Raw genomic sequence first — 27819 nt, 5'->3', positions numbered from 1 at the left:
CATTTGGTTCTCTTGTAATTAAAGCAATACAATCATATGTGCCTTAGTTTCCCTCCCTCTCTAACAATACTATTTTTATGAACTGAGTAATAGTTGTCCATATTTTCAAACTAAATTTGAAGTTGGACTGATAAAAATGTATACTTACACAAAAAGATCAATAGCCTAAAAAGGGCTTGGAGCAGAAGAACGTACATATTTTTTGTTGTGTACTATAAATTTGACTGTATAAACTTCCAATTAAAAATGACATTCACACCATATTTTTGATAAAATTTTGCACAGTAGGAATACTCATTAATGCAGGGTAATACAGTGTGATAAGCAGCTTAGACATCAAAATAGGAAAAAATAAAGCCACTTGGTCTACTTTTTACACGAGTGAAATAAAACTTAAAAATTAAATACCTGAGAAATTAATTTAAAAGAACATTCAATGACATTTCTGACCATGCCAAATCAGCTGCATCCACTCTCTAGTCAGTTTCTACAGCAGAGACCTCAATCTCAGTATTTTAAAAAAAAATCAGTCTGTATTTGATAACACATTAAATGTATTATACTATTAAGAATAGATAAAATATAATTGAAATTTTATTTATCCAAAATTATCTTCCTGAATAGAATATGTATATGGGTGTACCTACCTATCTATAGAGTTAACCATTTAATATAAAGCATCTGAAATATCTGAATTGCTTTCAGCACTGGCAAAAGAGGGGGGAAAAATCCATCCGCTACAAAGCATGTGCACATGGGTCATTTCTTGATTTTCTGTAGAGAATGCAAAGTGATAATATAATTCTTAATTGTATGTTAAAACAAATGGCAAAGGAGGTGTGCCTACCTACTAGTAGATAAATATGTGAAAGGCAATATTGTTTTCAGAATACTATCAAAATAATTTGCTTTCTTTAGGGGACAAGAAAAAGAAAGAAGCTACCATTTGAAGACCAGCAACGAAAGGGTTAACAGACATATGCTGTATAATTAGGGGATGCATTAATGATTATGAATAGTAAATGATTTGGTGCAAAGAAAAAAATTTTAGTCAAAGGGACATGTACCTATCTTACATGTTTATTAGTAACTGTATATAACTAGAGAATTCTGCTATTAAGAATCTTGCATTATTGGTGTAAATACTTCCAAGGGTACATCAAATTGTAATCTTTCATACGACATCCATCAAACCAGGCTGGAGATTTTGACAAACATTAAACACAGTAAGGAGGCAATTATGTATGCATGATTTAATCTGCAACTAATTAATATGCAAATTTATTCATATGTTAGTTACTAAATTAAAAATGCAAAGAAGCCCTTATGGTGATTCTCGAAATTTTGCACAAACAGAACATTTAAAATGTAAGAAAAATGAAGTTTTTTAGAAACCTCTAACACACTTTTAGTGTCTCTAGAACCTGTTGCATTAAGAAGATTCAAAAATATGTGTTTAAATACTAGATAATAATTTAAAAGGTGTGCTAATTTTATGTGCGAATGTGGGAACAGAAAGGTTAATCAGAATTCTCTCGAACTCTTAAGAGATGCACTCTAATTACCAGACAAATGGTATTCTGTTTCTATGCTTCCTTCTCTGCTTTTAGGGTTGTCAGTAGTTGGTCATCTTCCTGATATCTTTCACAAACAGAAAATGTTTAGAAGTTTTGAGGGAATAAATAGTATTTGAAAGCAATCAGATATATTGAAAATTCCAGAGTAACTTTGAGACCATGTGGTGCTCACTAAACATGCAATTCACTCCTCAAGATGGCAACTCGCTCTTTTCGCCTTTGGGGAAAAGCTCTTTGCAAACAGAGATATGGGAGGAGTATCTTGAGAAAGGCTAGAAATTCACCCAAACTCTCTTCCAAATGAATCTTCAAAGAAAATAATGTGGCTCACCAAAGAGCAACAGCCTCCCCCCAAAAAGCAGAAGGTCATTTTAGCTGAATTCAATCTGAACTATTTTAGTCCTGCATTTTCCAGACAGTTCAAAATTGATTTGAATCTTTTATGTGAGATGAGGGGTGTGGAATGATGATAATTTAAAAATATCTTTGGGTGTCTGTGTACTGAGGAGCATCCATTCAAGTGCACGGTATTATGCTTTGGCATGACTGCCTTCTGCAAGAATCTGAGTTCCCTCTGACTGCCTCGTGAGATCAGCTGCAAGATTTCCTTGTGGACCACCTCTCCTCTGATTACCTTTGCATCCGAAGTCCGATGGCCATGTATGGAGCTCCTGGAGCTGGCCCTTAGAACAGCTGTAGTGGCCTCAAGAAATCAACACAAGTCAACTGTATGAAGAAGCACAGTAACAGCGTCTACGGCTCTTCCCAGGGCACTGAACTCTAACCCACCGGAAAAAAAAAAATCGCCATCAGTCTCATCGCTGCCAAGTGACACACAAAAAGGAAGTTAACCATTGGCTGTAACTTGCATTCACAGTCTGACTCTGATTTCCCAGCTTCCCTCAGCCCATTCTGATGCCAAGGGGACTACAGCTTGCCCATTTCATTTCGACCACGGCAGCCAAAAAAGCGCTGCCCCACCGTGCGACAACAAGCAGTCTGTTTTGATATTAGTACCTCAGTATGCGCTATAAGAGAGTCAGATGTCCCCAAACTACATGCCCTCCCCTGAGGGACTCTGTCCCGGCCCTGCTTGGCCAGAGAGATGGTGAGCATGCCACAAATCCTTAGCTGTGAAAGCACAGGGGACAGAAAGGCACCATCCGCCAGGCTCAGACAGAAATGGCCATGAGCGACTCTTCTGCTGGGGACAGAATTCGTGCCCTCCAAAGCAAGGCTCGCGTCTAACCTGAAATATGAACTCAGATTCTATTCATTCCCTGCCAGCCAGCATTCATGACCGCTGCTGAATTACATAAGAAAAGGGGTCTTTTCTTATATTATTAAATTGTTGTACATGCTGCTAAGTAAACATCACAGAGTTCTTTCTCTCTTTTTTTTTTCATGAAAGACAGAATATTTTGGTTCAGAAAAAAAAAGAGAAATTTTTTAAATTGATTTTTCAGTAAAATCCTTCCCCTCCCCAATACATTTCAATTTCTTTGCTCAATGCACATTATCAGACTCCCAATCTGGTTTAACCTCTGAATGTGTCCTGTAAAGTCCTAGTTCTTACCAGCATTAACAAACCATGCTATTTATGATCCCAGTGAGGCATCGTGGGTTCGGATTTGCAACTGCTGGACACTTCAGGGGTCTCAGCATACCAGAGGCATCTCTAATTTTTACAGGTGACTCGTTTTTTGTTGTGACCAAAACTGAACATAAAGCTTTTAAAAGCTTAAATGTACACATTTATGCATTCATTACACAGTGTTAAATCTAATTTGTTCTTTTTACTGTCACAGGAAGCACATGTTTAAAGCAATCTGTTTCCTCATGTGAATGCTTTCCTGTCTGTTTAAAAAAAATTGCGACACACTTTACCCTGAGTAACCAAGAGGTGATCATAAATATCCCTAAATAGCATTAAACAGATATGAAAGACATTAACACTTTCAGAATGCCAAAGTAGTATTAAAAAAAAAAATTCTAACAGATGCTCCTAGGTCAAAAAGTGAAATGTGTGTTTCCTGAAAAAACACTCTCATCAGAATCATAAATGAACTGTGAGTGGAGAAGTGAGGTGTTACCGAACAAACGAAGATCCTTTTGGTGAGGAACACAAGCAATCCATTGCCAACGTGTACTTGCCATAAAAAGCCAAATTGGAATGGAAGTTTGATGAAAACCAATATCCTTTGTAATCCACAAGGTGGCAATGACTACAAATGAGGGTGTCTAAGTCAGATCTATCAGCCTTCCCAGACATAGACAGCATCTCTGTAGACCGAAGCGTCTTTACCTGCTCAGGGGCAGCAGGAAGAGGCTCAGGGCTCACCTGTCAAAAGGGACCTTTCCTGAGAAATCTCACTCAGTGCCTGGTTTCTCTGAAAACTGAAACCGCCTGGCAAAAGACATTCTTTGTAGAATGCTGGGACCATGCTCCTGCTACCCTCCCACCACCTTCAGCAGATTTATTTATTTATTTTTCCTGAAATGCAAGAGTTAACTAACCAGCCCTTATTATAAAAAGGAGGAAAAAATGTTTTCCATAGATGACAAGCAAAATTACTTTTACTTTAATAAGTTCAACAGTGGCTTGCAAAAAAGACACATTATAATAGGACAAAGGCTTAAATCCAGAAATTCTTTGATTTTTTTTTTTACCTTAAACTAACTGCACAAATATTCCTATTTAATGTTAGAAATTTACCTAAAATCAGCTTTCTTTTATAAGAGAGACAAGCTGCCACCAGGGCCCACCTGATTCGTACGCCTTACTCCTGACAAATGAAGTTAAACCCCCAGGCCCAACTTTCCCTTCAGCTGGGGGACCAGAGTCAGCCCTACAGAAAGGAAGCTCCATGCATCACTCAGGAAAATGGGCTTCTGGCCTATTCTAGAGTATCACTGACCTATTATGAAAGAAAGAGCCCATATCTCCTGCTCACTTAGTGGCAGGGTTGATGTTGACAGGAGCAAATTATTGACTGAGGAAATTGCACCATGAGGAGCTCTGAGCATCTTGGCCTGATGGCCCATTCTGAGAGCAGGGACAGGCAGCTTATCAGTACCATCAGCAGCTCCACAACACCACTGGTCTCACCACTGAAAAGCTGACTAGGTGCTTTGGCTCTGATGGGGCTGGGCATGTAAGGAGGAAGATATACAAAAAGCACTGGTTGTATTTCTTAATTTCAGAAAAAGCCAGTGACCTGCATTCGATAGTAGTGTGCAGCCAATTGAGATCCTGGTCTTTCTGTTCTGCTAACTCTTCACAAGTAAGCTGTCATATCAGATTTTTGCCTCAAGTGCCAAAAGAAAGGCAGTTACCTTGTTGCTGAAGTAAGCGCTGCCAGTGCTTATCATTATTATTTGCAATATTCAACAATATTACATATAGGCATTGCATATACCTGGTAAGCAGCACAGTCAACTCAAAAACTGCAGCTGAGCTCTATCCATTGGATCATACTGTCTCTAGTCCAGAAATTTTTCCTGGGTGGCCTGAGTTCTCTAATTGATCCTCTGAGTTGAGCAGAGGTTGTGGCACTATATGGAGGTGTTGAGGGGCAGTCTGCAGTTAAATTAAACTGTTGAATATTTAATTTATTCCAGATAGTGTAACACTTTTAAAGTTAACAACCACCATGTTATAGAAAGGTCTTTTTACTCTACAGAGCGTGCTGAATAACCTGTAGGCTGCTTGAAAAGCATTGTGGTTAACAGCACAGAAAGCATCCAGACTTGCCAGGTTTCCATTCCACCTCTGCCACTTACTAGCTGTGTGACCTTGGATAGGTTCTCTCACCTCAATGTGCCTCAGTTTCTTTATTCATGAGTAAACAGTAATATACTTACTATAGGAAATTTTTTTAGGATTAAAAGGCTGAATAAATGCAAAGTACTTGTAACAGGCTCAGCCCAGAATAAGCACCATGGTACGAATTTCCTATTAGTATTCTGATAGGATGTCTTTTTATTTATTTTTGGTGGTGGTGGTACTAAGGATTGAACTCAGGGATGCTCTACTACTGAGTCCTCTCTTATTTTGTTATGCTGAGCTGGGTCTCACTGTGTGTGAAGGCTGGCCTCAAACTTATCCTCCTCCCTAGTAACTGGGATTACAGGTGTGTGCCACCTTGCCCAGCTGTGGCATCATCTTATTACACAGGCACCACGTACACCTACCTTGTAGACAATTACACAGGTTTGTGACCTAACAAGACCACTGGGTGCGTAAGTAGAGGACATCAAGACATTAAGTCAGGAAGGCTCTTGATCTCCAGCGCATGCTGTTTTCATCCTCCTCCACTTTGTGACTGCATGCACTGCGGCTATATTTCCAGGTAATACACACACGACAGTGAATCTGACTTGTACGAGCAAAATAGATGCAAGAGACCCACGTCCTCTCCCTTCTTCAAGGTGGTGACAAGTGGGAAGGAGACTGAGAGCTCCACATGAGTTACCTGGGATGGCTCTTTATTTTTTGAACACAGGATGTTCTTAGAAGACCAGACTTCATGCTCTTTAATGCTGGTGACACCACACTGTGGATTTCATCAAGCATGAAGCACCTCAGTGGTGACATTTCCTGACTTAAACAGAGGTACAATGAGGAGCGGGACACACTCAGTGTCACATAGTGTGTCTGGTCTTTGGCCGAAAAATGCGCTTCGAATAAACATAAATGAAGAAAGCAATAACTGACTGAATGAAAACCTCTGACAATGCTTCCTCCAGCTGGGTGCTCCCAGGCTGTGGCTGGAGGATTTCAGGAACATGGAAGCTGTTACTGCAATTTACTAAAAGGAAAACAAAACAGCATTCACTGGTAAATAGTTTTGAATTTGGTTTTGAATTCTGTAATCCCCAACTATATCTGCCCATAATAAATATGGTGAATTCCATATTCTTTCACCCGACTGTATCAATTAAGTCATAGATTATATGTGTCAACATCCTGTATACTTCTAAAAAATAAAATTCTTCTAAAGGCACCATATGAGGGACCCCAGGGTTTTGGTAATAAAATTTCACTCCTGAAAAATACGCCTCTGTATTAAGTGTCAGAATTTATAACTTTTTTTTTAACATAACTATACTTTCAAATATTATACTAGTTGCAGAAATAAGTTTATTTTTCTATTCGGCTTCATGGTTTAAAATTTTAAACTGACTCAACAAGTCTGAATTGTGAGGCCATGAACTGTCTTTTAAAGTCTCAGCTTCAGTATAACGAGAGAGAAATGAGCTTCAGCATTCTTGACATTTTATTTTGATTTCATCTTTTAACGTCTCCAGTTATTGAACTTTGTTAAGCTAAAGTCCCAGCTTTTATACCCTACTCACTGTGAAGTTATTTTGTGCTTCAAGTTCATTTTGTAACAAGCAAGCCAGGAGATAATATTGTACCTTGTGTTAATACACCTGAGCACCTGTGAAACAACCCAATTCCCTGCACAGGGTTACTTGAAAACATTAATGCTAAGAAGCAGCCACCTACTTGAAACTGCTTTCTCATAGCAGCTAATGATATAATGATATACTGTGCCAATCGGTAGAATGAAAGCCATTACAATATTATTATAAGTATAATCCAGAAGGCATCTTTAGAATGATATGGGCTGGGAGGGAGGAGGATGCTGCAGGCAGTTAGGTAACTCTTTTTCAGATGGTATCAAAATACTTATTCCAAAACAGTATTTTCCTAAAATCCCTAAGTGATAACAGTAAGTAGTGACAGTGACAGTTTCTGTATGTGTGGGCAGAGAATGACAACAATTTTCATGATTAAATGTACTATAAGGGTCATTTTTCTGAGAAAATATAAGTCTTTCTAATATGAGTCCATGTTTCACAAAGGAATTACCCTCTAATCTCTACAGACATGGCAACACACCAAGAAATTTTCTTTACAGTTGGCTCTGAAGACAGCTTAACTAAGCCAAGGAATGTCCTCTGTTCCACTGAATAATCAAAATAAATTTAGCAAAATCGAGGATGCACACTGCACCTCTTTTGATCACTAGTAGATGCTTACCGACCAACTTTCCACCCTGGCAGCATATTGTGATTAATTCCTCAGATGACAAAATTAGGAGAGACGACACCCGTGTCATTAATCCCCTCCAATATAATTCTTCAAATTATAAAAGCCTCCTTTCAAAAATACAGCATTCACGTTCCTTTGGAACTGAAATCTACACGTCTCACCAAAACTTAAAATCCTCTTCATTTTCAACCCTAGCATTTTCCAGAACGCAGTCCTCTGCACTACCTGAACTTCTCTGAAGAGGGAGCGAATGCTCAAGTGAAGCCTAGGATCCAGAAATAACTACACCTATGCGGCAGGATCACACACAGGCTGCTGTTCTGAGATAAAATAATTGAGTATTAAAACCACAAATTTTGCACTGCATTTTATAAAAGCTCTCACTCCTTTAAAATGAACTCAATGGCTACACAAATACACGCTGGGACAGTAGAGATCCAGGCTGAGAATCCTATTGCTTTGAAATGCAAGTTTAAAATTCAGTGCGATTTACTTTAAAAAAGAAACAAAGCAGGTGTCTGTCAACAGCCTGACCATAATTATTCTGCCATAAGAAAATACAACTTTGCTCTTTTTAACGAACTCTTTATCCTTTTAGAATTATTGACACTTTTTTTTTTCCTGAATCTTATTTAGGCTTTCTGACTCTACTGTTTTCCAACAAAAATTTCAGAATGTTTGAAACCAGAAAAACATGCTTTGAAAATGCAGAAATTATCAGAAATGAGAAAAAAGAAAAAAAGAATTTTGCTATGTTAGAATATAAACTGCTTCAATCGATGAACTTTTTAAAAAGTTAAAAAAAGGTATTCAACCAAATATCAAACCAAACATCTAGATTATCCCATAAACATATGATAAATTAACAATCAAGCCACATGCTACTACAGAACAAGTTTTATAATTTCAAAATACATACAAGCCCTGCAATAATTCTCTGGGTAAAGCAGTCTTGCATCGATTTCTCTAGATTTCTGAAATAAAACCACTCCATACCAATATCTACTTTTCTGTGAAAGTGGCAAAATATGGTTCAAAACAACAGCTCCCTAAAAGAAATTTCTCCTTTCTCCAAAAATGAGCATAGTTTTACATCAAAGGCTACTGTTCCAGCTGCTGAAATCTTCACAAAAGTCTTGGTATATCTTAGCAGTGATGTCGTATTTTCAAAACTTGGTTCAAGATACAAAGGCACACTGGGGCAGTGGGGATCATGCCTACCTTGGAAGAACCTGGTGAGAAGATAAACAGACACTGCTGGCCAGAGAGCATGTGCTGGAAGGAATGCAGAGGGGTGTTTTGTTTGATTGTCTGCGGTGGGCAACCTTTTCATTTTCAAAGATAATCCAGGGATAGCTCACAAATATAACACATCTTTCATCTGCAGTTCACGTTTATTTTTGTCCTCTCGCTTACATTTCTTTATATATAAAATATGCACTCCTGAATTCTTCATTTTCAAGGGGGCAGGAATGGGCTTTGAAGTTGAGGGGGAGCAGGATTGTAGAAGAAGAAGCTCATGAATTCAAAATTCCAAACAAAAATAGAGAAATTTTTTAGGAAACTTTTGGAAGACTGGAATGCTCTGATGGGGTATGTACTGCCCATTTTCATGTCTCTTGTGTGTATTCTTTAAGATATTTTGAAGGGAACAAGAACCCCCACTGAAAACAAATATCAAGATCCTCCTGCACTTGGTTCATGTACCAGTAATTCATAAAAATCATAAAATCTATCTTCTAAGAGCAACAGAGGACATGACGACATAAGTTTCCAGGAAAACAATACATATTCTGAACTTAAAGCCTTCAATTCAAGTTAAAAAGAAAAAAAGGTGAGTTTACACAACAGATTGAGACAGATTTATTACTAGTTATCATGGTAAATATGTATCAAAAAAACATATAAGTCTTTACCTAGTCATAATCACTCCAGAATCAAATTTATCATTTAGTATTAACTGCACAAAAGAAAAAAAAATACTTTGTGATGAATATTTTCTCAGCTTTCAAAGTGTTCCCCAGTGACGTGTTTTATATGCTGTGTAAATTGTGTGAATAATAGTTTTGTCCTATTTGAGATGATTTAACGGCATTGACCTTAATCTCCTTCCTAGCTGTTCACTTTCATACTTATTAAGCCCAATTTGAATATCCAAACCTCATATTTCAATAGCTTTAGTTAGAAAATGGGTACACTAAGTTTAAAGTTGAATGTAACGAGCTATCCTAACATTTTAGAGTAAATACCTAAGTTATACTTCACCAAGTATCTCTTTCTCCAGAAAAAAACCTTAAAGAGACAGACCCCTTTCCCTTTTAGTTTATCATACTACTAGCTATTTCTAGAATTCCCTACACAGGACAGAGACCAGGTGGCTGATGATCAGTTTACATGTAAGGAACTAATATTCTCTTATAAATTTTAACTTAAAGAAAGTTACATTAAGGCCGGAGCTGGGGCTGGGGCTCAGGGGTAGAGTGCCCATTTCACACGTGTGAGGAGCTGGGTTAGATCCTGAGAACCACATAAAAATAAATAAAGATATTGTGTTCAAAAAAAAAAAAGAAAGAAAAAAGTTTCATTAGTGCTTAAGCTAAATTTGTTGACATGAAAAAGCAATTGAATTATAGACTGTATCAATCTGATTCCTTATGATCAATGTCAAAAGTTATGGGGTGAATTATGTATTTTAAGTACCGCGTTTTTCCAATCATCTATCATGGACACCTAATAAGGAAAAAAAAACCAATTTATAATTCCTGTGTTAAATTTTGATTTCTACAAGTATTTGAGCAAGAAAGTTTTTTTTTCCCTTCTAGAATAGCTAAAAATATGGATTCAGTAGCAGTGTTTGAAACCTTCAAATATAAAGGCTTTTATATAATGGAAAACCCAGAGGATAATTAATACTGTTAGCATTATCCATTTTCCTGATACTTTTAACCAGATCCTCCTGAATTTAAAACCAAAAATTAAAGAAAGAAAAGAAAGAAAGAAAGGCAGAAAATAGACTTTTATTGAAAAGTACAGTTTGAGAAAATATCTGTGGAGGTAAAGGAGATCGGAACCTATTTCTTAGAACAAAAAACTTCACATTTCCAGAGAACTGTGAAGTTCCAAAAATCCCAAGTGAGGTCTTGGTGAGATTGTCACCAAAGCTTAAACTAGATTACAAATGGGGACAAATTCCACCCATATTTGAAGCAGAAAAGGTGCTGCTATTAATGCTTTTTGATAAAATGTACACAATTTTGATGTCAAGGCTGAATATGTTCATGTGTTGGCTGCCAGAGAAAAAAATCCTGAAAGACAATGCCTGCTTTTCCCCCTCTGTGCATTTGATAAGTATACTTAACACAATATGAAAATTGTTACTTTCTAGATTTGAATATTTTCATGTTAATTTCTGGTAAGAAAGCTCGGAGTATTTTCCCCAAAGGATAATTTAATATGGTATGCTTTTCCCTGCATGAATACCTGGCTCACTGTGTCTGATTACTAGGTAATACATAACCAAGAAATCTGCTAGGAAGAATAGTTGAGGCAAAATATTAAGTCTATAATTTAATGTGATTCAACATAGAAAAACAAGATGCGGAGAAGTTCACATGCAAATTCAAGAGATCGGACATGCTAAATAAATCACGGCATCAACCAAAGACACTAAGGTCTCATCAGAAGTTGAAGGCCACAAGAAACTGGGAAAAGAGCAACATTCTAACAGAGATCATGAACATGCTCTGTAGCAATAAGCAGGGCTCTTGTGGACATGTGGATAGCTGTCCTCTCACATAGCCTCTTCTTAACAAAATCACTCTAGCCCTAACCCCAGGCCTCTGATTTCCATAGCGACAGTCCTCCTTTCCTTCATGGGGTTCGAGCCCATATACCTCGTCACAATTCCACAATATCCTGAGGTCTCTAGATGCAGCACACATGCAAACATACACTCAAGGATCCTGCCAGATCCGTGGCATGATGTTGGGTCAGGTTTATGTTTCTCTTGCCACAGATGCATCAGAGTTTTCAAATCAGGGCCAGGCAGTCCCCTCACTCCTTTGAGAGTTTTCCAGTCTAATGGTGGAAAAGGAAATCCATCCTCTATCCATCCAGGTGTTACAAAATAATACCCGACTATGGAACGTCACAGTGTAAATTTTGTTTTATGTCACAGAAGAGAGAGGGCCCATTTCAAAATGGGGAAAAAAGTGAGTTTACACAACAGATTGTGACAGATTTATTACTATTTATCATGGTAAATATGTATCGAAGAAAACATATAATTCTTTACCTAATCATAATCACTCCAAAAGAAACATTTTACTATCCCCAGTTTCTCACTGTTGTACAAACACTATTGAAACAAGTTTCAGAAGTATCTCTTACAGGATAAATACTACAAATTTTATTTGAATTTTCAAGAAGAATAACCAAGCATGGCAGAGGTCTAAAAATACAGACATCTAGAGCTACAAGAGCAAGTGTTACAGTGACTAGTACAGACTGTTTCTTGGAATCAAGTTAAAATACAGATTTTGTGTGATGGAAAGGCACAGGATCTTGCTGTAAGCAATAAGCAAACAACACATACAACAAAGCTAATATAAACTAAGTTAAACTGCTATTAGAACAGAACTGCAATATTTTTAGAGTACCAAGTCAATAGGTTTCTGAATTCTAAAGTTATCCAAACTATCTTATTCTTCCTGCTCAATAAATAAATAAATAACATTTCCATGAAATTGGATTTTCTTCCTCCTCCCTGTCTTTCAAAAAAGGGCTAGTTACCAAAATATTCCATAAGGACCACTAAAACATTTAGCCAAGATAAATTCTCTATGAAGAGTTAATCCTAAATTGATGATCAAGAGCCAAAATTAAATAACACTAACCAAATTTCCAATTCCTAACTTTTATTTATTAGTAAGAAAACAAAAATAATTTTATGTTACCAAGCATATCACAACACATCAGTAACCTATCAATTATCTTAATAGCAAAGAAAAAAAAAACTATACTAGGAAAAATTTTCTCTAAGGGCCAGTAAGTTATTGGGAAATACTTAAAAAAATTACAATGAATTAAGAAAAATTGTTGACAGTGATTAATATCCAATGCCACACCAATGTACTCCTTAGAAATTGTGTAGCTTTCTGCATAATTTTAGCACTGGAGAAAACAAAGTTAAATTTAACATGGGGCATAAATAGAATATGAAAGCTTGGTTTTCGTAGCTTTTGTACCACAGCGTTAACTGTCATTTGGGAACATTCAAAGGTCCATTTAATATATTGAATATTGTCTATACTAAGTTCAGGGCATGTTTAAAATGTAAACAGCTGTGAGGACTATATTATTTGAAGTTATCATAAAGCAATTAAAAGCTAAAATGTCATCAACAGTAAGTCCAATCACTAACTTCAAGCTTAAAATAGGCTTATTAAAAAACCTTCAGGGATATTAGTCAATTTCAATACAATATAGACATTCAAAGAAAAACAATTCTGCACATTTTTAAATGACTTATTGGTAGTCCAAAATGACTATTTTATATGCCATTGGTAGTTTTATTTACACAATATTTTTCCATATTTATGGATAATTCTGAGATGCTTCTTCAACATCATCAAGTCTGTAATAATCAGCATGCAACATTTGTGTTTTTTTCTGATAAGACTTATTCTGATATATTCACTTAATAATTTTTTTGGATGAGCTGAACTGAAATCAAGTCAAATACACAGGTGTTTGTGTTAATCTAATCTTAGCACATTTGCAAAACCCATTATTTTTCTAATTTATTAAAAGTGAAATAAGACTAACATGCAAGCATTGATGGGTAATAGTCTCAGAAATCTAAATATAATTTTATTTTAAAGTATATGAAGTTAGAATCAGGCCATACTTTTCCAATACTAGTACTCTACAAAATCAAGTCCAAACCTACACCCAGGAAGGAGGGACGGAAGAATGAAGGAAACAGGGAAAGAAGGGAGGATATCATCTTTTTATTTCACATAAGGAGAAAATGACTAGAAAGATATCAGTTCCCAAGAATATTAAATAAATTATCTAGGACCTAAAAAAAAAAAAATCTATGCTCTTATTGTGATCACAACCAACTTCTGCTGTGTTGGGCCTGGGATGCTTCAGCAGCTCCAGCCATTGCCTTTTGAAAGACCCAGAATGCTCTGGCTACAACTGGGTGCTTCTGGTCCTCACCTGGTATGACAGACGCAAACAGCTACTATGGCAGCTACCTTTGAAACATTTATTCCACAACCTTTCTGGAAGATAGAGACATTCTCCCTGCACTCTGGGCTGAAACCCATGTAAATTTTTCCTAAATCCGCTCCACAAATCTCCTTTCGCATGCAAATCCATAAATCATCATAATACTGACAAAAGAATTTAACCAACACATGAAACTAATACTCATTCTCTTGAAAGCTCTATACAGGTAAAACTGCTAGAACCCCAGGCCCGCTTTCAAGGCTCTCTTCAGAGCTTAACCTGCTGAATACCAACATGACCACCCAGTCTTCTGGGATGCTCAATCCATCACTCCAAGGTGGACCAGGTAGCTGGACCTGCAGGTCATTCCTACCTCCTCGTCCACATTCTGGATAAACCTGCTTCTCGGGGCGCACGGAATCACATTGACTTCTAGCTCATTCACAGCAGCACAAAACCCGAACACAAAGTGAACAGTAGAGAAACAAGCAGTACTTACTGAAGATGGCAAACCTGGAGGAACTTTTCGAACTTTTTTTGTCTGCACCTCTGAAAGAAAATGAAGATGAGGTGAGCTCTCACAGGCCCATTTTCCAAACTAAAATACATGATCCCAGAAAGCCACTGAGATGAGACCACAATTTGTTAAATCATTCCCACAGCGCCATGGTTACCACTATCACCTTTAATTCTAGCAGAGATCAATTCTGCCTTGTTCATAAAAATAAAGATGCTGTATTTAACTTGTTACTGCTTCTTTTTTTTTTTTTTTAAGGTTCCTTCTGTGTGTCACCAAGAGAAATCCAGAAATAAGCAGACACCAAAAAAAGTTCTCTTGCTGCTATACATTGTTAACGTTATCTATCTGCCCAGTGGGCTACTGGGGAGGGGGCCATCAGCCTGACAAGCCAAATTTTAGGGGGTTTGGGGAGAAGGTGGAGTAGAAATAGGGTGAGAGGGTGGAATTTTAAAAAGAGAAAAGAAAAAATGACACTCAGGCATTCAAACAGAAGAAGACCTTACCCATGGCACTACTGTGAAGAGGCCTCCGTCGGGGGTTATTGCTAGAATACTGATAGTACTGGGAGCCAGGTTTGGTGGGCGAAAGGGTTCCTGGATTGCCCATATCCATGTCCCCTCCAAGGAGACTCTGCTAAAAGGTTAAGAAGAAGAAACAAACACATAAGTTTACTTCTTGACATTCACCACCCCTCAACTGATTGCTAGTACTATTTAGACCCAAGCAGTAGAGAAAACAGCATCTGCTGAGCTGAAACAATGACCAAAACACAAACCAAAAAGGAAAAGCCGTCTAGGAAGCGATCCCCCAGTTTACCCATTTGCATTCTTCCCTTTTGAGAGGGAGGTATGATTCCCTTTAAACCACGGATTCTTTAAATCTTTTCAGATGACTCATGTTTTAATTTCCTATGAAAATGGCATTTCTGAAAGAGGGGTGTTTTCTTTCTCTAGACTGAGGCTCATATCTGGGGACTATTCATGCCCTTCCTTCACAAGACCAACAAGAATCTCATTTTTCCAACTTGCCCCGGCTGCGCACACTGGGGACAAGTGTGCCCGATCTACACCAGTAAGAACCCTGTCCCTCTGCCCCCGCACGCCATGACCCTCCGTGAATCCCCACGGCACCCACCGACTTGAAAACACCAGCTGAACCAACTTGCACCATTTCAGAAAAAGTAGGCATTCTAAGCTCACAGGAACAAATCAAAGAACTTTAGAATGCTCTCTTGAGGACTATCGGAAGCTAAACACATCCTCACAGATTAAACATTTACCTGAATACTAGAAAACTTTCACAAATATCATTAACTTATCACGGTGTGACAAATTACTACACTTTCAAAAATGATGACATCAGAAAGATTATATAATAATATCACATTTTCTAAAAGCTACATAGAAACTTACCCATAATATATAAATCGCCTGATTATACTCTGCATTGAACACATTGTTCTTTTAATTATTCTGATATGCAATAAAACAAGTGTAGATAGTACCATTTATATTAAGAACAAATTTACTGTTTAATAAAGAAATTTTAAAATTAAGTACTAAAAATCTAACTTTATCGTTACTTGTAATCAACTTTTACTGACTGAACTAATTACTGTCCTTGATAAAGTACAGAATGTGTTTTCCCTAATCTAAATTCTAATCACCATGTCACTCACAACAGACTTAGGGATGCTTCACTAACACACTATTCACATGCAAAATACTCTAAATAGGCCAATTATGACTCTGCCCCTGTTCCCTGGTTAACCCGCTGAGAACTGAAAAATTTCACAAGGCAGTCACCAACTAAAACAAAGGGTCCTTGTTTTAAATTAAGACAGTCTTTTTGATTCCTAAATAGCTCAACAAAGTGGCATGTCCTCTAGTGAAAGCAGTTGGTCAAATATGACCCATAAGCTGGAAAATCAAAAATTCAAACCTCCCCTTTCCACTGCCATATCGCTAAATATCATAGAGTCCTCTCTACTGCGAGGGGTTTTTGTGAGTGTTGGATGAGTAATATATAAAGGACTAATCAGCTGCTGACAGGCCTGCCGTCACTGCTCCCAGCGCACGACTTTTTCAAGGGGTACATAAAAAACATTATTTTAAAATAAAAACCCGAAGATGAGATATGAAAGTTGAAAGCACATACTGAGTAATCCTTGCTAGCATCTTAAGATTTACCACATAAATAGCTGGTAAAAAACGATTCTTTGCCAGATGATAACCTGACCTCTGCATGCTCAACCACTGCCTCTCAGGAACTTCAGACAGACACTGAAATGCTGCCCCCCAGGGCAGACTGAAATGTAGAACTCACTATCACAAAGTTTTCTATCAGCTGAGAATCTAACAGTACAACATTGATTTTTTTTAAAACATAAGTTTAGGAGCTTTATTCAAAAATTTAAAAATTTCAACCTGAAATTTCACACTGGGCAATTCTTATTAACAAAGTGTGTATATTTAAGTCTTCCAAACTTTTCTTTGACATTTCCAATGAGAAAGCTTCAGATGATCTGAAGTCACAAGCTCCAGACAGTTTGGTAAATCTGAGTCTTTATTTCATTGGAAAAAGGAAGTTTGAAAATGATATTATTATTATTATCATCATTATTATTATTATCAACTTATTTTGCAGCACTGAGGATCAAATCCAGGCTTCCTGCATGCTAGGCAAGTGCTCTACACTGAATTACATCCCTAGCCCCATGGAAATGATATTATTGATAACTTTGTATTTACCAATAGTATAAGCATTGTATTGACAGACATTACTCTATTTCTCTACTTTTCTTTTCCCTAAATAACATACAAAATATTCAGAAAAGGGCTCAGCAAATCAGCTGAGATGCTTGCTTCTCTTTTTAATGAGCCTAACCACTGGTTAATTCCTGTTGGTCTTGGTGGCAAAGGTTTCACTCTCAGGAAAGTAAATGCATTTAACGGGTCAACCTAAAAGCAAACATGCTTGTTACCCTGGGTTTTAACGGCATTCACAATAGAGTTGTTCAAAATATAAAATGATAGCCGAAAAACAGCTAACTGGTTGTGGCTGACCTCATTGTTGTTCATTTAAAAGAAAATCATTTCATGGGCCAGTCATAAATAAATCAACTCTTGCATATGCAGCCACATGAACTGTGCACAATACAAAGACCAGATAGCCCTTCATCACACTTAGTGGCTCCTGCTAACCACCCACCCCCGGGGAAAAAAAAAGCACATTCCTGTTTCTTTCTCTTTAAACCTGTTTGTTCCTATTTCTTTTTCACTTGGACAATAGAATCATTCTTCTAAAGCAACAAAAATAAACATTTCCTCACACTTAAGGGGATCCTAATCACCCCCTTAGGGAAAATGAAGATAAAAATATATGTGTTCTTATTGTAAAGTATACTTGTAAAATGAACAATGACCATTTACTATTGTTTGGTCTTTATGTCATACACTTAACTCTTTGTAGCCTTGAGGAGGTAAAAAAAAAAAAAAAAAAGTTCCACTGGCTGAAAAGCCTGACTTTGTGAATTTAAAAAAGTTAATGGCATTCAATCTAAAAATGGAGAAGGCATTCATTTATATGTGAGTTTACCTACATGTATCTACAGCTCTGAAGACAAGTTTATGTTTAATGCAAGTCAAGTTTGGAAGCTAAGTCTACTTTCAAAATGGGCCAATTCGTCCTTGCCTTAAATAGGATTGTAAAGGCTTTAGGCTCTTCACGTTGTGCAACCTGGCTCTGCGGTTACCCTGGGTCCCAGGAGCAAGCAGACCAAGTCTGCCAGGAAACACTGGAAACAAGATGTGGCCTCGCAGAGAACTAACCTGTAAATCTTACACCCATGGGTTAGCATTTTGCTTAACTGTCTGCAATTTGATGAGACAAGCCCTTCCCCCTGTTCGCTCCTTTCATCCACAGGCAAACAATCTCAAGACCTGAAATACCCTACCCAAAGAGTAAAATACACTCACTTTTTCAACCGGCTTTCAATGTTTGAGATTCACCCCCTGCAACCCATTCTCCAGCAAAGAGCCAATTTTAGCCTAGCCATTCAAAGGCCAAAGGCAGCATTCTTTGAGGATCTGTTTCAATTAAAATTTTTGTTTGTTTTACATCAGATCTGGGCCTCACACTGTCCTTCTCACACTGTCTCAATCCTGCCCCTATTGCTTTTAGGGGGGAGCATCTTAACGTCCTCGATCAACCACTAAACTTTGCTTATGCAACCAGGAATGCAAACCATGAATTAAACTTGAGAAACAGAAAAGCAACATATATCTCAAATTAGATTTATAACTGAATGGTAATCAAAAATAGAACTAACTGCTTGAAGCTTAAATTATCAACTTTTTTTTTTCTTGTTAAACTAAAATCATCTCGCTCTGAACTATTATTTCATTTCAGTCAGCTCTTTAAATGTAATGGGTGGGTGGTTCATTTCTAAAAAGGAAGATTATATTTACCCTTAATTATAGATATGAGTGAGATCAGAGTACGATGAATGCTGCTTTGGGGGTTTAAAATTAATTCATCTAATAGGTGAATGACCTTGAATGTTAGAGTTGGGGTCTGGGATGGGGGAAAAGAAAAAAAAAAAAAGTGGAAGGGTTAAAAAAAAAATCTCTGGGGAAAAAAATGTGCCCTTGGTTTTGGGGGCTTTCTCTGATTTTTCGTCACTGCCATCATCGTGTGATCAGATATCAGACACAACATCTTGGGGGGATGTTGTAGAACAGAGAAAAGCAGTCTCAGATGAAACCAGATTAAGCTCCTTTTCTGAACTATTGCCAAATGCTTGTGAGTCTAATTCATGTTTGGGTATTCTAGTACTCACACAGCTGCAATGCCATTGTTTCATCACAAACCTAAGTGATGTATAGTGGCTTTGTATGGTGAACTGACTCTAGAAAAGCCAGGGATTTTTAATGTTAATATGGAAATAAACTCTGAACTAGAAAACTTATGAACACTGGATATTTGTGTAGGTACCCCCATAGAGTTTGCAGTGGTACATGCAAAATACACAGGGAGAGAAATCACAACTTGGATTTGTTCAAAACACTTTTTTTTTTTTTTTAAATCACAACTGAGGTCATTGCTACATAGCTAATTCTGCACAGAATTGGGTTTTCAAAGACACTGCTGAATAAGATTCCTAGCAGCTATGGGGAAGTTTTTTGCAAATCCCTGTCGAATAGCTGCTGCTGAATTTGCCATTCTGACCACAGAAGGGCCATTGCTGACTTACTATAGTAGCAGGAGGGGGCGATAATTTTGCTGCTGTTGGCACTTACTCTGCAACCTAGAATATATCTTGCACCAAAGGGCAATGAAGAACACAATATTTCCACCTGTCCACTTTTGAACTTCAAAGCTCAAAACTGAAGGTGAGTCTTTGGACAGTCTTTATTCCTGATCCCCGGAAGACTCTGGAAGGCACCTTTCCAGTTTATTTAGATTTCTACCCTATGCTTGGTTTCAACAAAAGATGACTAGGGGAAACTTGGAAAGACAAGATGGTAGAGATAACTTTCATTATCAGGGACTTAACAGATTGTCAATCTGTTGCAGGGAAATGCAAATTATTGACATTATCATTTAGCAAACAGTTTCTTTGAAGGGCTACTGGTCAGTGATTTTTTTTTTAATTTCTATGTTAAACGTGTAATGCACATTGTATTTCATAACAAGTCTCAAGTTGAATTCCAGTGTACTAAGAGGAAAAGCTTAAGGTAAGCAGATGAGTTAGAACCCTAGCTCAGAGTCACACAAGCAGTGGGATTAGGGGTTAGTTACACAACTGCTCAAGACCACACTCCTCTGTAGAAAGGTCCTAGTAAAACCTGTTTTATGGAACAGTTATCAGATGAAACAACACAATCAGAATGTCCAGCAGAGCTGGTGCACAGCCTCAGCCCACACTCCCTTCCTCTGTCCTCAACTCACAGACTACATTAGAATCACTGGTTATTATTTAAAAGATTCATCCAAACTGTGAACAATTGCCAGATGCTCTGCTCCACTTTCAGATCAAAAGTACGCACTCTAATATGACTGAGAAGTAACTACAAAAGCTGAAAAGGAGTTAAATATGGGAGTCTATGTAAACAGGGGTGGTAGTCTCAAGGCCTAGATCTACACTGGCAAAAAGAAATGACTAGCTTTCCCCCTCATATTTAATAAAGATCTCGATAATTTGAGTTTAAGTGGCCATTTTCCTGGAACTGCCACTAGGATTACTTCAGTGGCTCATTTAATTTTGCTTTTCCAGGCATGAGCAAACTGCGACTCTTAATTCAACTGTATGTGAGATCAAAATTAGTTAACAATTAACCAACTCAGTATACAAAAAAAAGGAATGTTCCGGATGTGATAAAATTTTATCCATTGTGATGTTAAATAAATTAAAATTTTTTTTACTGCATTAACTGCTGATAAATGAAGTATAGTATAGTCCAATTTTGTATTTTTCCCCTTGCAAAGTCAATTACAGACATTTAATGAGTATATGTGTGTTTACATGATACTTATCAAGCACTTTTTTTAATCTTTTGCTTCTCCTATGAGGTCTCTCTCTCTTTCTCTCTTTCACACACACACACATACACACACACACACACACACACACACACACACGTAAATCAATGAATACACTCCATAGTTTTGTTTGGGAATCTGCATAACTCACAAAGAATTAATGGACCTTGAACAAAATTATTTATTTTAGTAGTGATTATATTTTAAAAAACATTAAAAAATTTGAAATACATTGTCTTTCCTTATAAAGAAACACAACACCTTATATTTAAATGCTGTAATGTGATGCAAAGGTTGCCATGGCAACTATTACTTAATGTATAACACAGTAATAGTCAAGTAAAAAACTCATGCATTTTGGTATGAAAATTACAACTGCCCAAGGGCTGGCAAGATTTATGCATTCACCTATTTGACTACTTCTCAAATTAAAAAAAAAAATACATTATTTATTGTATACTCTAAAGTGAGAAGGGTGTGCTGTGGCTTCTGAAAATCCATTCTGGAATCCCAAGTCATTTATTACATATTAAAAAGGGGATTATATTTGTTGTTGGGAAGGGAGAAATTTAGCAAAGGAAAACATTAAAGCAATCAGAAACCTAGAATAAAACTGGATTTGAGGAAATCTTAGGTAAACAATACAGAATTTAAGACACCCACCTTCCTGTCAGTACAAGCTTCTTCTCAGTTCAGGAAGTTCATTTAATATATAATTCAATAAATAGTGATTTGAAATCGTATAGCCACTGCTTGCCTTAAAATGTTTTCCTTCAGCAATTTTGTGCCAACGTAAAAATAGAACAATTTGAATACACCCTGTTAATGTACCAGGAAATTAGCACCAACTCTCCCATAAACATAAACATGTGGCTATTATAAACGTGCTAGGAAGTATATTTGGCCATGTTACTATTTAAATAAAACAAAGGAATATCAAACTGTCACACGTCAGTCTTCATCATGTTGGGTGGGAAAAGTTGCATTTCAAGGTTATTGTAAATGTCTGCCCCTCCGGGGAAGAAGCTATAAAAACTATTTTTATGGGACTGTCCTCTCTGGGAACAGGGACAAGGGTCTCCTTAGGCTGCTTTCCCAGAACCTCATCGAGGTGCTCAACTCTCGTCTAATGGCCCACTTCATAAGATATCACACTAAAATAAAGGGCGCCAAGGTCTTCACCCGTACGTATGGTGACACGCCTACACGGGATGTGAGGAAATTCAGAACCCCTGGATGGTAGGTAAGGTATGTGGCCTCTTCCCTCATCCCGAAACCCTGACCATCCTTCAGGAGCCAGGCACAGCCTCCTGATCCACGTGCATTCACTCTCCACCTCCCCACATTCTTTTTCTTAATGTGTAGCTCATCAAGAATGTGTGGCATGTGGCCAAACTAGGTTACAGGCTGGTTGGAAGAGGAAATGACATCATTCGTGTTGTAACTCAAGGCAGTGCCTAGCAGAGAGCGTTGTCATGGCAAAGGCTCACTAAATATGGAAGTGAATGCAGAACTATTGCTGCCGATCAAACCAAGGACTTAAATGAACTGCTGTGCTCTCATTATTTTAGCCTCAATCCCTTCCTTTAGCCATTCCCATTGCTGTTGCTGCTAATACTAATAGCTACGGTAGCAGGAGCAGTGGCCAGAGTCATAATGTGGAGACGGAGGAGGACGAGTGTGACTCCAAGAGCAGGGGCCAGGGAAGTGGGTGTAGTCACAGCTACAACTACCTGAATGAGTGCTGAGTGTCAGGACAAGGACAGGCACTTTACCTACAAGCAAGGCAGCTGCTCCAGGCAGATGGGGCCATTTAGAGTGGTTATGTGACCTGGCTGAGGCCAGGAAGCTGGCAAGCAGAGGAGCCAGTCAGACTTGACTTTGATGTCCATGCGTATTGTCTACTCCACCCCCGACTCCTCCCTTTATTTGTGCACTTGATTTTTATACCCCATCCCACCTCTGAGCATCACCCGGAATTGCCTGTTCTCATTGGTGCATCTTAACATCCACTAAAAGCTCATCCCTGCAGAGTGTGGGTGGATACAGCTCAGCATTAGAGCAAGTGCTGAGCATGTGTGAGGCCCTGGGTTCAACCTCCCTCATCAATCAATCAATCAATCAATCAATCAATCAATCAATCAATAAAAAATTGAGCGGGGAGGAAAAAAAGGACAAGTTCATCCCTGACATTGCCTGCAGAGGAGCAAATCAAACTCATGAGAATAGGGCAGGCCTGGGTGTGTGTGCCACTTACCCCTGGGACAACCTGGACCATCTAACATTGGTAGCTTCAGGCTCCTTGCCTGGGAAATGATGATATGTTGACTCCCACCCACTGTGAGCATTGACTTAGAGAATATAAATGCTTAGCAAAGTTCCAGTTACTTGCTGAGCATTTATAACTGGATAAGAAGTAATCACTGTACTTGTTATAAAATATCTTATGATAGATTAATGCATTAATCTAAGACTGCAAGTTTGAAATAACTAGTAAGATGTATTCCACCTTAGTAATACATGCATGTATTATATACATTTGCCACAGGCCAGGGAAGGCCAGGCTGAGGAGCAACATGCCCTCTCCACAGCTGAATTCTATTCTTGCGCCTGAAAGCTCCCACTGCCTCGACTCCTCTCTCCATAGCCTCCTGTTCCTTCCATCTAATCTTGATTTCCACAGTGTGTCAATCATCTTCTCTAATGAGGTTCAAACTATTGTTCTTCTCTCTATGATCATTCCTCAGGATTATTTCTTCCCCACTCCAGTTATCTCTCATTTCAGTCCTCTTCTTCCCTTCTAGACTTTCTCTTCCACTTGATGTGAGAATCTCATCGGTGGCAACATTCATCACCCTGTACGGAGAGTCACTGTTTATGCGTCTGATTTCTCCCTTCTGATCTGTGGGTCCCTCAGGGGCAGAAAGTGAGCTCCGTCATCTTTGCGTCCCTGGCATCTGGCAGTGTGGGGCCTTGGTTCATTGTATGCCCTCTGTAAATGCCAACTGGCTGAGTTAATTAACTGTGGAAGATGCTTACACGATTTCCACTGCTACTGTCATGAAGATGACTTCTCCATCTCCGTCCCAGGAGACGCATAACTCCTGCACCTCTATGTTCAGTGAATCTCGTCCTCGGCTCGTCTCCTTCCACCCCACAAATGCTTCATGTAAAAACCTAAAATCTGACTCCTCATGTGCCAAAGGCTCAACACATCTTTTCCCACAAAACTTCTGCTTTCAACTTATTCCCTCAGCCCTTTAAGGGATATTTGAACCGTCAGCATGTGTAAAGTCTAAGAAGGAATTAGTTGGACGCTTATCTGAACACAGGTGTGAAGGTCTAACCTTTGTTTTAATCTCTGATTCGTTGGACTGAAAAATGGTTAAATGTCCCTAAGTATCCTGGTTGTTCAAGGGTTCTTCACTCACCCCAAAGCCAGGTTTTGGAGAGAATCTGAACAGCTGGGGAAACAGGCACCCTTGGGAAGAAGAGACTTCACCATCCACACATCCACACACCTCCAACAGAGAAGGCTCCGGCAGAGAGGAAGAAAGGCCAGAGAGAGAAAGCCATGGTGCTAGGAGCCTGCGAGGGATATTAGTCTAAGCAGCTCAGCATAGGAAACAGACTAGGAAGAGTTCAAGCACGGGCTAAGGAACTGTTAGGGCCTTCTTGACATCACACCGAGCACTTGGATTCTACTTTCTTAACTACTGACACCAGATTGGCTTTGATAAAATCAAAACCACCGAGATGGCACAGAAGACAGAATCAAGACAGTCATGACAACAGTAAGTACACTTAGACATCCTGGTGGGACTGCAAATCACTGCAACCACTCTGGAAAGTAATATGGAGACCGCTCAGAAAACTAGGAAGGAAACCACCATTTGACCCAGTTATTTCACTCCTGGGTTTAAACCCAAAGGACTTGAAAACAGCATACTGCTACAGTGTCGCAGTCACATCAATGTTTATAGCAGCTCGATTCACAATAGCTAAGCTATGGAACCAACCGACATGCCCATCAACAGAAGAATGGAAAGAAAAGGTGGTATATATACACAATGGAATGTTACTCGGCCATAAGAAAGTATGACTTTATGACATTTGCCGGAAAATGGATGGATATATATAGACCACTATGCTAAGCGAATTAAGCCAATCCCCAAAAAACAATGGTCAAATGTTCTCTCTGGTATGCGAATGCTAACACACACAACAAAGCAGGGGCAGAGAGAAGTTCAGTAGATTAGACACAGGGGAATGAGGGGAAGGTATGGGGACAGGACCAGGAAAGACAGTGGAATGAATCTCACTTTATTTTCCTACGTTCACATGTAAATACACCATAGTGAATCTCCACATCATGTTCAACCATCAGACTGGGATCCTCATTAGAAAAAGATGTCCTCCATGTTTGTATCTCTATGTCAAAATATACCCTACTGTCATATATAACTAAAAAGAAAAAAGAAAAAAAAACTGAGCTCCAAAATAACACAAAGTTTTAGGACATTTGTTCCTATGGAGGGAAATGGCCTAAATCTTTCTTAGGAGACTTTTTTTGGGGGGGTGGAGGCAGGTACAGGGGATAATCTCAGGGGCACTCAACCATTGAGCCACATCCCCAGCCCTATTTTGTATTTTATTTAAAGACAGAGTCTCACTGAATTGCTTAGTGCCTTGCTTTTGCTGAGGCTGGCTTTGAACTTGCGATCCTCCTGCCTCGGCCTCCTGGGCTGCTGGGATGACAGGTGTGTGCCACAGCACCAGGCCAGAGATGGCTTTCTAAAGCCCAGAGCTGCCCTTGTTCCCTCCAGCTCACCAACACTGAGCCCCACTCCATGCCCACAGCCAGGCTAGCCCCAGGGCTCCTGTCAGTCCTGAAAGGAGTGAAGTCCATGAAGCTGCCCGGGGCACCTGTCATTGGCCCACAGTGATCCTAAGCTCTAGGGACATGGAGGCTCCTCACACACACCCCAACGTGGCCGAAGAACAGTCTGAGCCAGACGGAAGGGCCTGTGTTTCTGCTGCCCTCCCTGCTCTCTCAAGCCCTGGCACCTTTACACAGGCTGAGTTCTCTCCCTGGAGGCCCTTTCTTCCCAGGCCACATGAGACAAGCCACTTCCAAACAACGGTGATGAGCAGACCCAGTGTCACCCTCTTGGCTGCTCCCTCCCCAGCACACCTTCTCATGCTGGAACCCCCCCCCCTTTCCCAATTGCCTTCTCTCTTCTACCCTCCAACCACAGTCAGCTTCATAGCTCCTGAAAAGGAATGCTGACCCTGGCCTCTGAGCGCCACTGCCCTTCCCCCTGGAGCCCCAGCCATCCCTCTCTGGAAACCCCATTCAGAACGCGCCAAGGTCACGTGATCTTTCCTCTAGAGAGCAACTGGCCTCCAGTTACTGTGTTTACTGGAGGTCCATGCACCCAACTTTAGAAAGCAGCCTCAACGCTGTGTGAGAAAGATGATACTAAAACAAGGAGCAGACAGGTAACTTTATTAAAAAATAAATAAATAAAAGCTAAAATAAGACTGCAAATTTTAACTTTCCTTAGAGAATATTCTGGAGCATTTATATATATAAATACTCTCTTTTCTCTCTAAGGATGTAGGACAGGTATATTTTTATTATGTGTTCCCATAATACCTCATTATAAATATATTTAGATATCGAGCATGTGGCACTGACTTGCTCAACTAGTTCAGAATCCAGTTTAACAGAAAAATTTTTTTTAAAAAAAGGGTTCAGCAGAATAAACACTTCCAAAAGACGGAAATAATCTTGTGTATCAATTTTTTTAAAAGAATCAGATACTTTAATTTTTCACACAAATATTCCCCAGAAAAGTACTTGCATAAAAGTAATCTGAGGACTCAAAATTTAACTTCAGACTTTTAAAAGCAAAGCCAAACCAATCTCAAATAGAGGAAAAGTGAGTGTGTATTGCACAGGAGGAAAACACATTTCTAAAATGATTCTGAAGCTTATGTGGAAAATTAAACAATAATAGTTAAGATCTTTCAGATGAATTTTAGTTGGGAAACTATATAATATATACCATGTATATAATATATATACTTATATATATATTAAGATAAATTAAAACAATACAGAAGTGGTGCCAAAACAGGAAGTATCAGAGAGATTGATGGTAGAAATGTCACATAAAAATCAACAAGGAAATGATAAATTGTTCAATAAATGGTACCAAAAGTTTGTTCATCGTTTGTAGGGGTGAAATCGAATTTTATGCTTCATGCTTTCTGCCAAAATATGTTTATATGTAGAAGTTAAAATGTAAAAGCAAGAAAACAAAATGTAAGCAAAAAAATATTTAATTTTAAGGTAGAGATCTTTGTTAGCTATGACATTAGATCTATACAAATTAGAGGAACACATTGAACCCATGGCTACCTACTTGTTTTCAAACCATTATTCACCTCATGGGGGGGGGGGAGTTGGGGAAAACCTTTGCAACAAATACTTCAAAGGAAAGATTAATACCCTTAATAAATAAAAAGCTCTTAGACTGCAATAAGAATAAAATCAAACAGAATGATGAAGAATATAAACTATTCCTTTCAAAAAGAAGAAATTTGAAATTTGGCCATAAATACAGGAAAAGCTGTTTGGCAAGTTAAAAATAACACAAATTTCAAACTGCCAGTGAGGAAGTTCACTTCCATAGATGGCTAAGAGGAATGTAATCTGGTATAAACTTGCTGGATGGCAATTTAAATGTACAGCAAAATTATTCTTAGTTTTTGATGATACTGGGGGAATGAACCAGGAGTGTGCTGCCTATGAGCCACATCCCCCAGCCCTTTTTAAATTTTGAGATGAGGTCCCAGCCAGTTGCCCAGGTGGG

General features: G+C 38.5%; 1 protein-coding gene across 26 annotated transcripts in view; it reads right to left on the bottom strand.

Annotated features, from left to right (window-relative positions):
• The window catches only part of Tcf4 (transcription factor 4), a 346209-nt gene that overhangs the window by 109029 nt on the left and 209361 nt on the right, over positions 1-27819 (bottom strand). For 17 of the 26 annotated variants that reach the window (XM_078029972.1, XM_078029983.1, XM_078029971.1 and 14 more), the window contains 2 exons: positions 14899-15028; positions 14375-14424 (listed from right to left, as the gene is read on the bottom strand). The exons of 3 other annotated variants lie outside the window; for them this stretch is intronic. In XM_078029972.1, the coding sequence (XP_077886098.1) occupies positions 14375-14424; positions 14899-15028 (180 nt within the window). Of the gene's footprint in view, positions 1-14374; positions 14425-14898; positions 15029-15211; positions 15233-15807; positions 15827-27819 lie in introns of those variants that run through there. 6 more of the 26 variants (XM_078029977.1, XM_078029980.1, XM_078029973.1 and 3 more) reach the window with 3 other exon arrangements.

This window comes from Ictidomys tridecemlineatus, chromosome 13 (genome assembly GCF_052094955.1).
Source record: "Ictidomys tridecemlineatus isolate mIctTri1 chromosome 13, mIctTri1.hap1, whole genome shotgun sequence".
In the NCBI taxonomy this organism is placed as follows: Eukaryota; Metazoa; Chordata; class Mammalia; order Rodentia; family Sciuridae; genus Ictidomys; species Ictidomys tridecemlineatus.
Note: the sequence above shows the minus strand (reverse complement) of the source record. Positions and strands in the feature narration are given on the sequence as shown.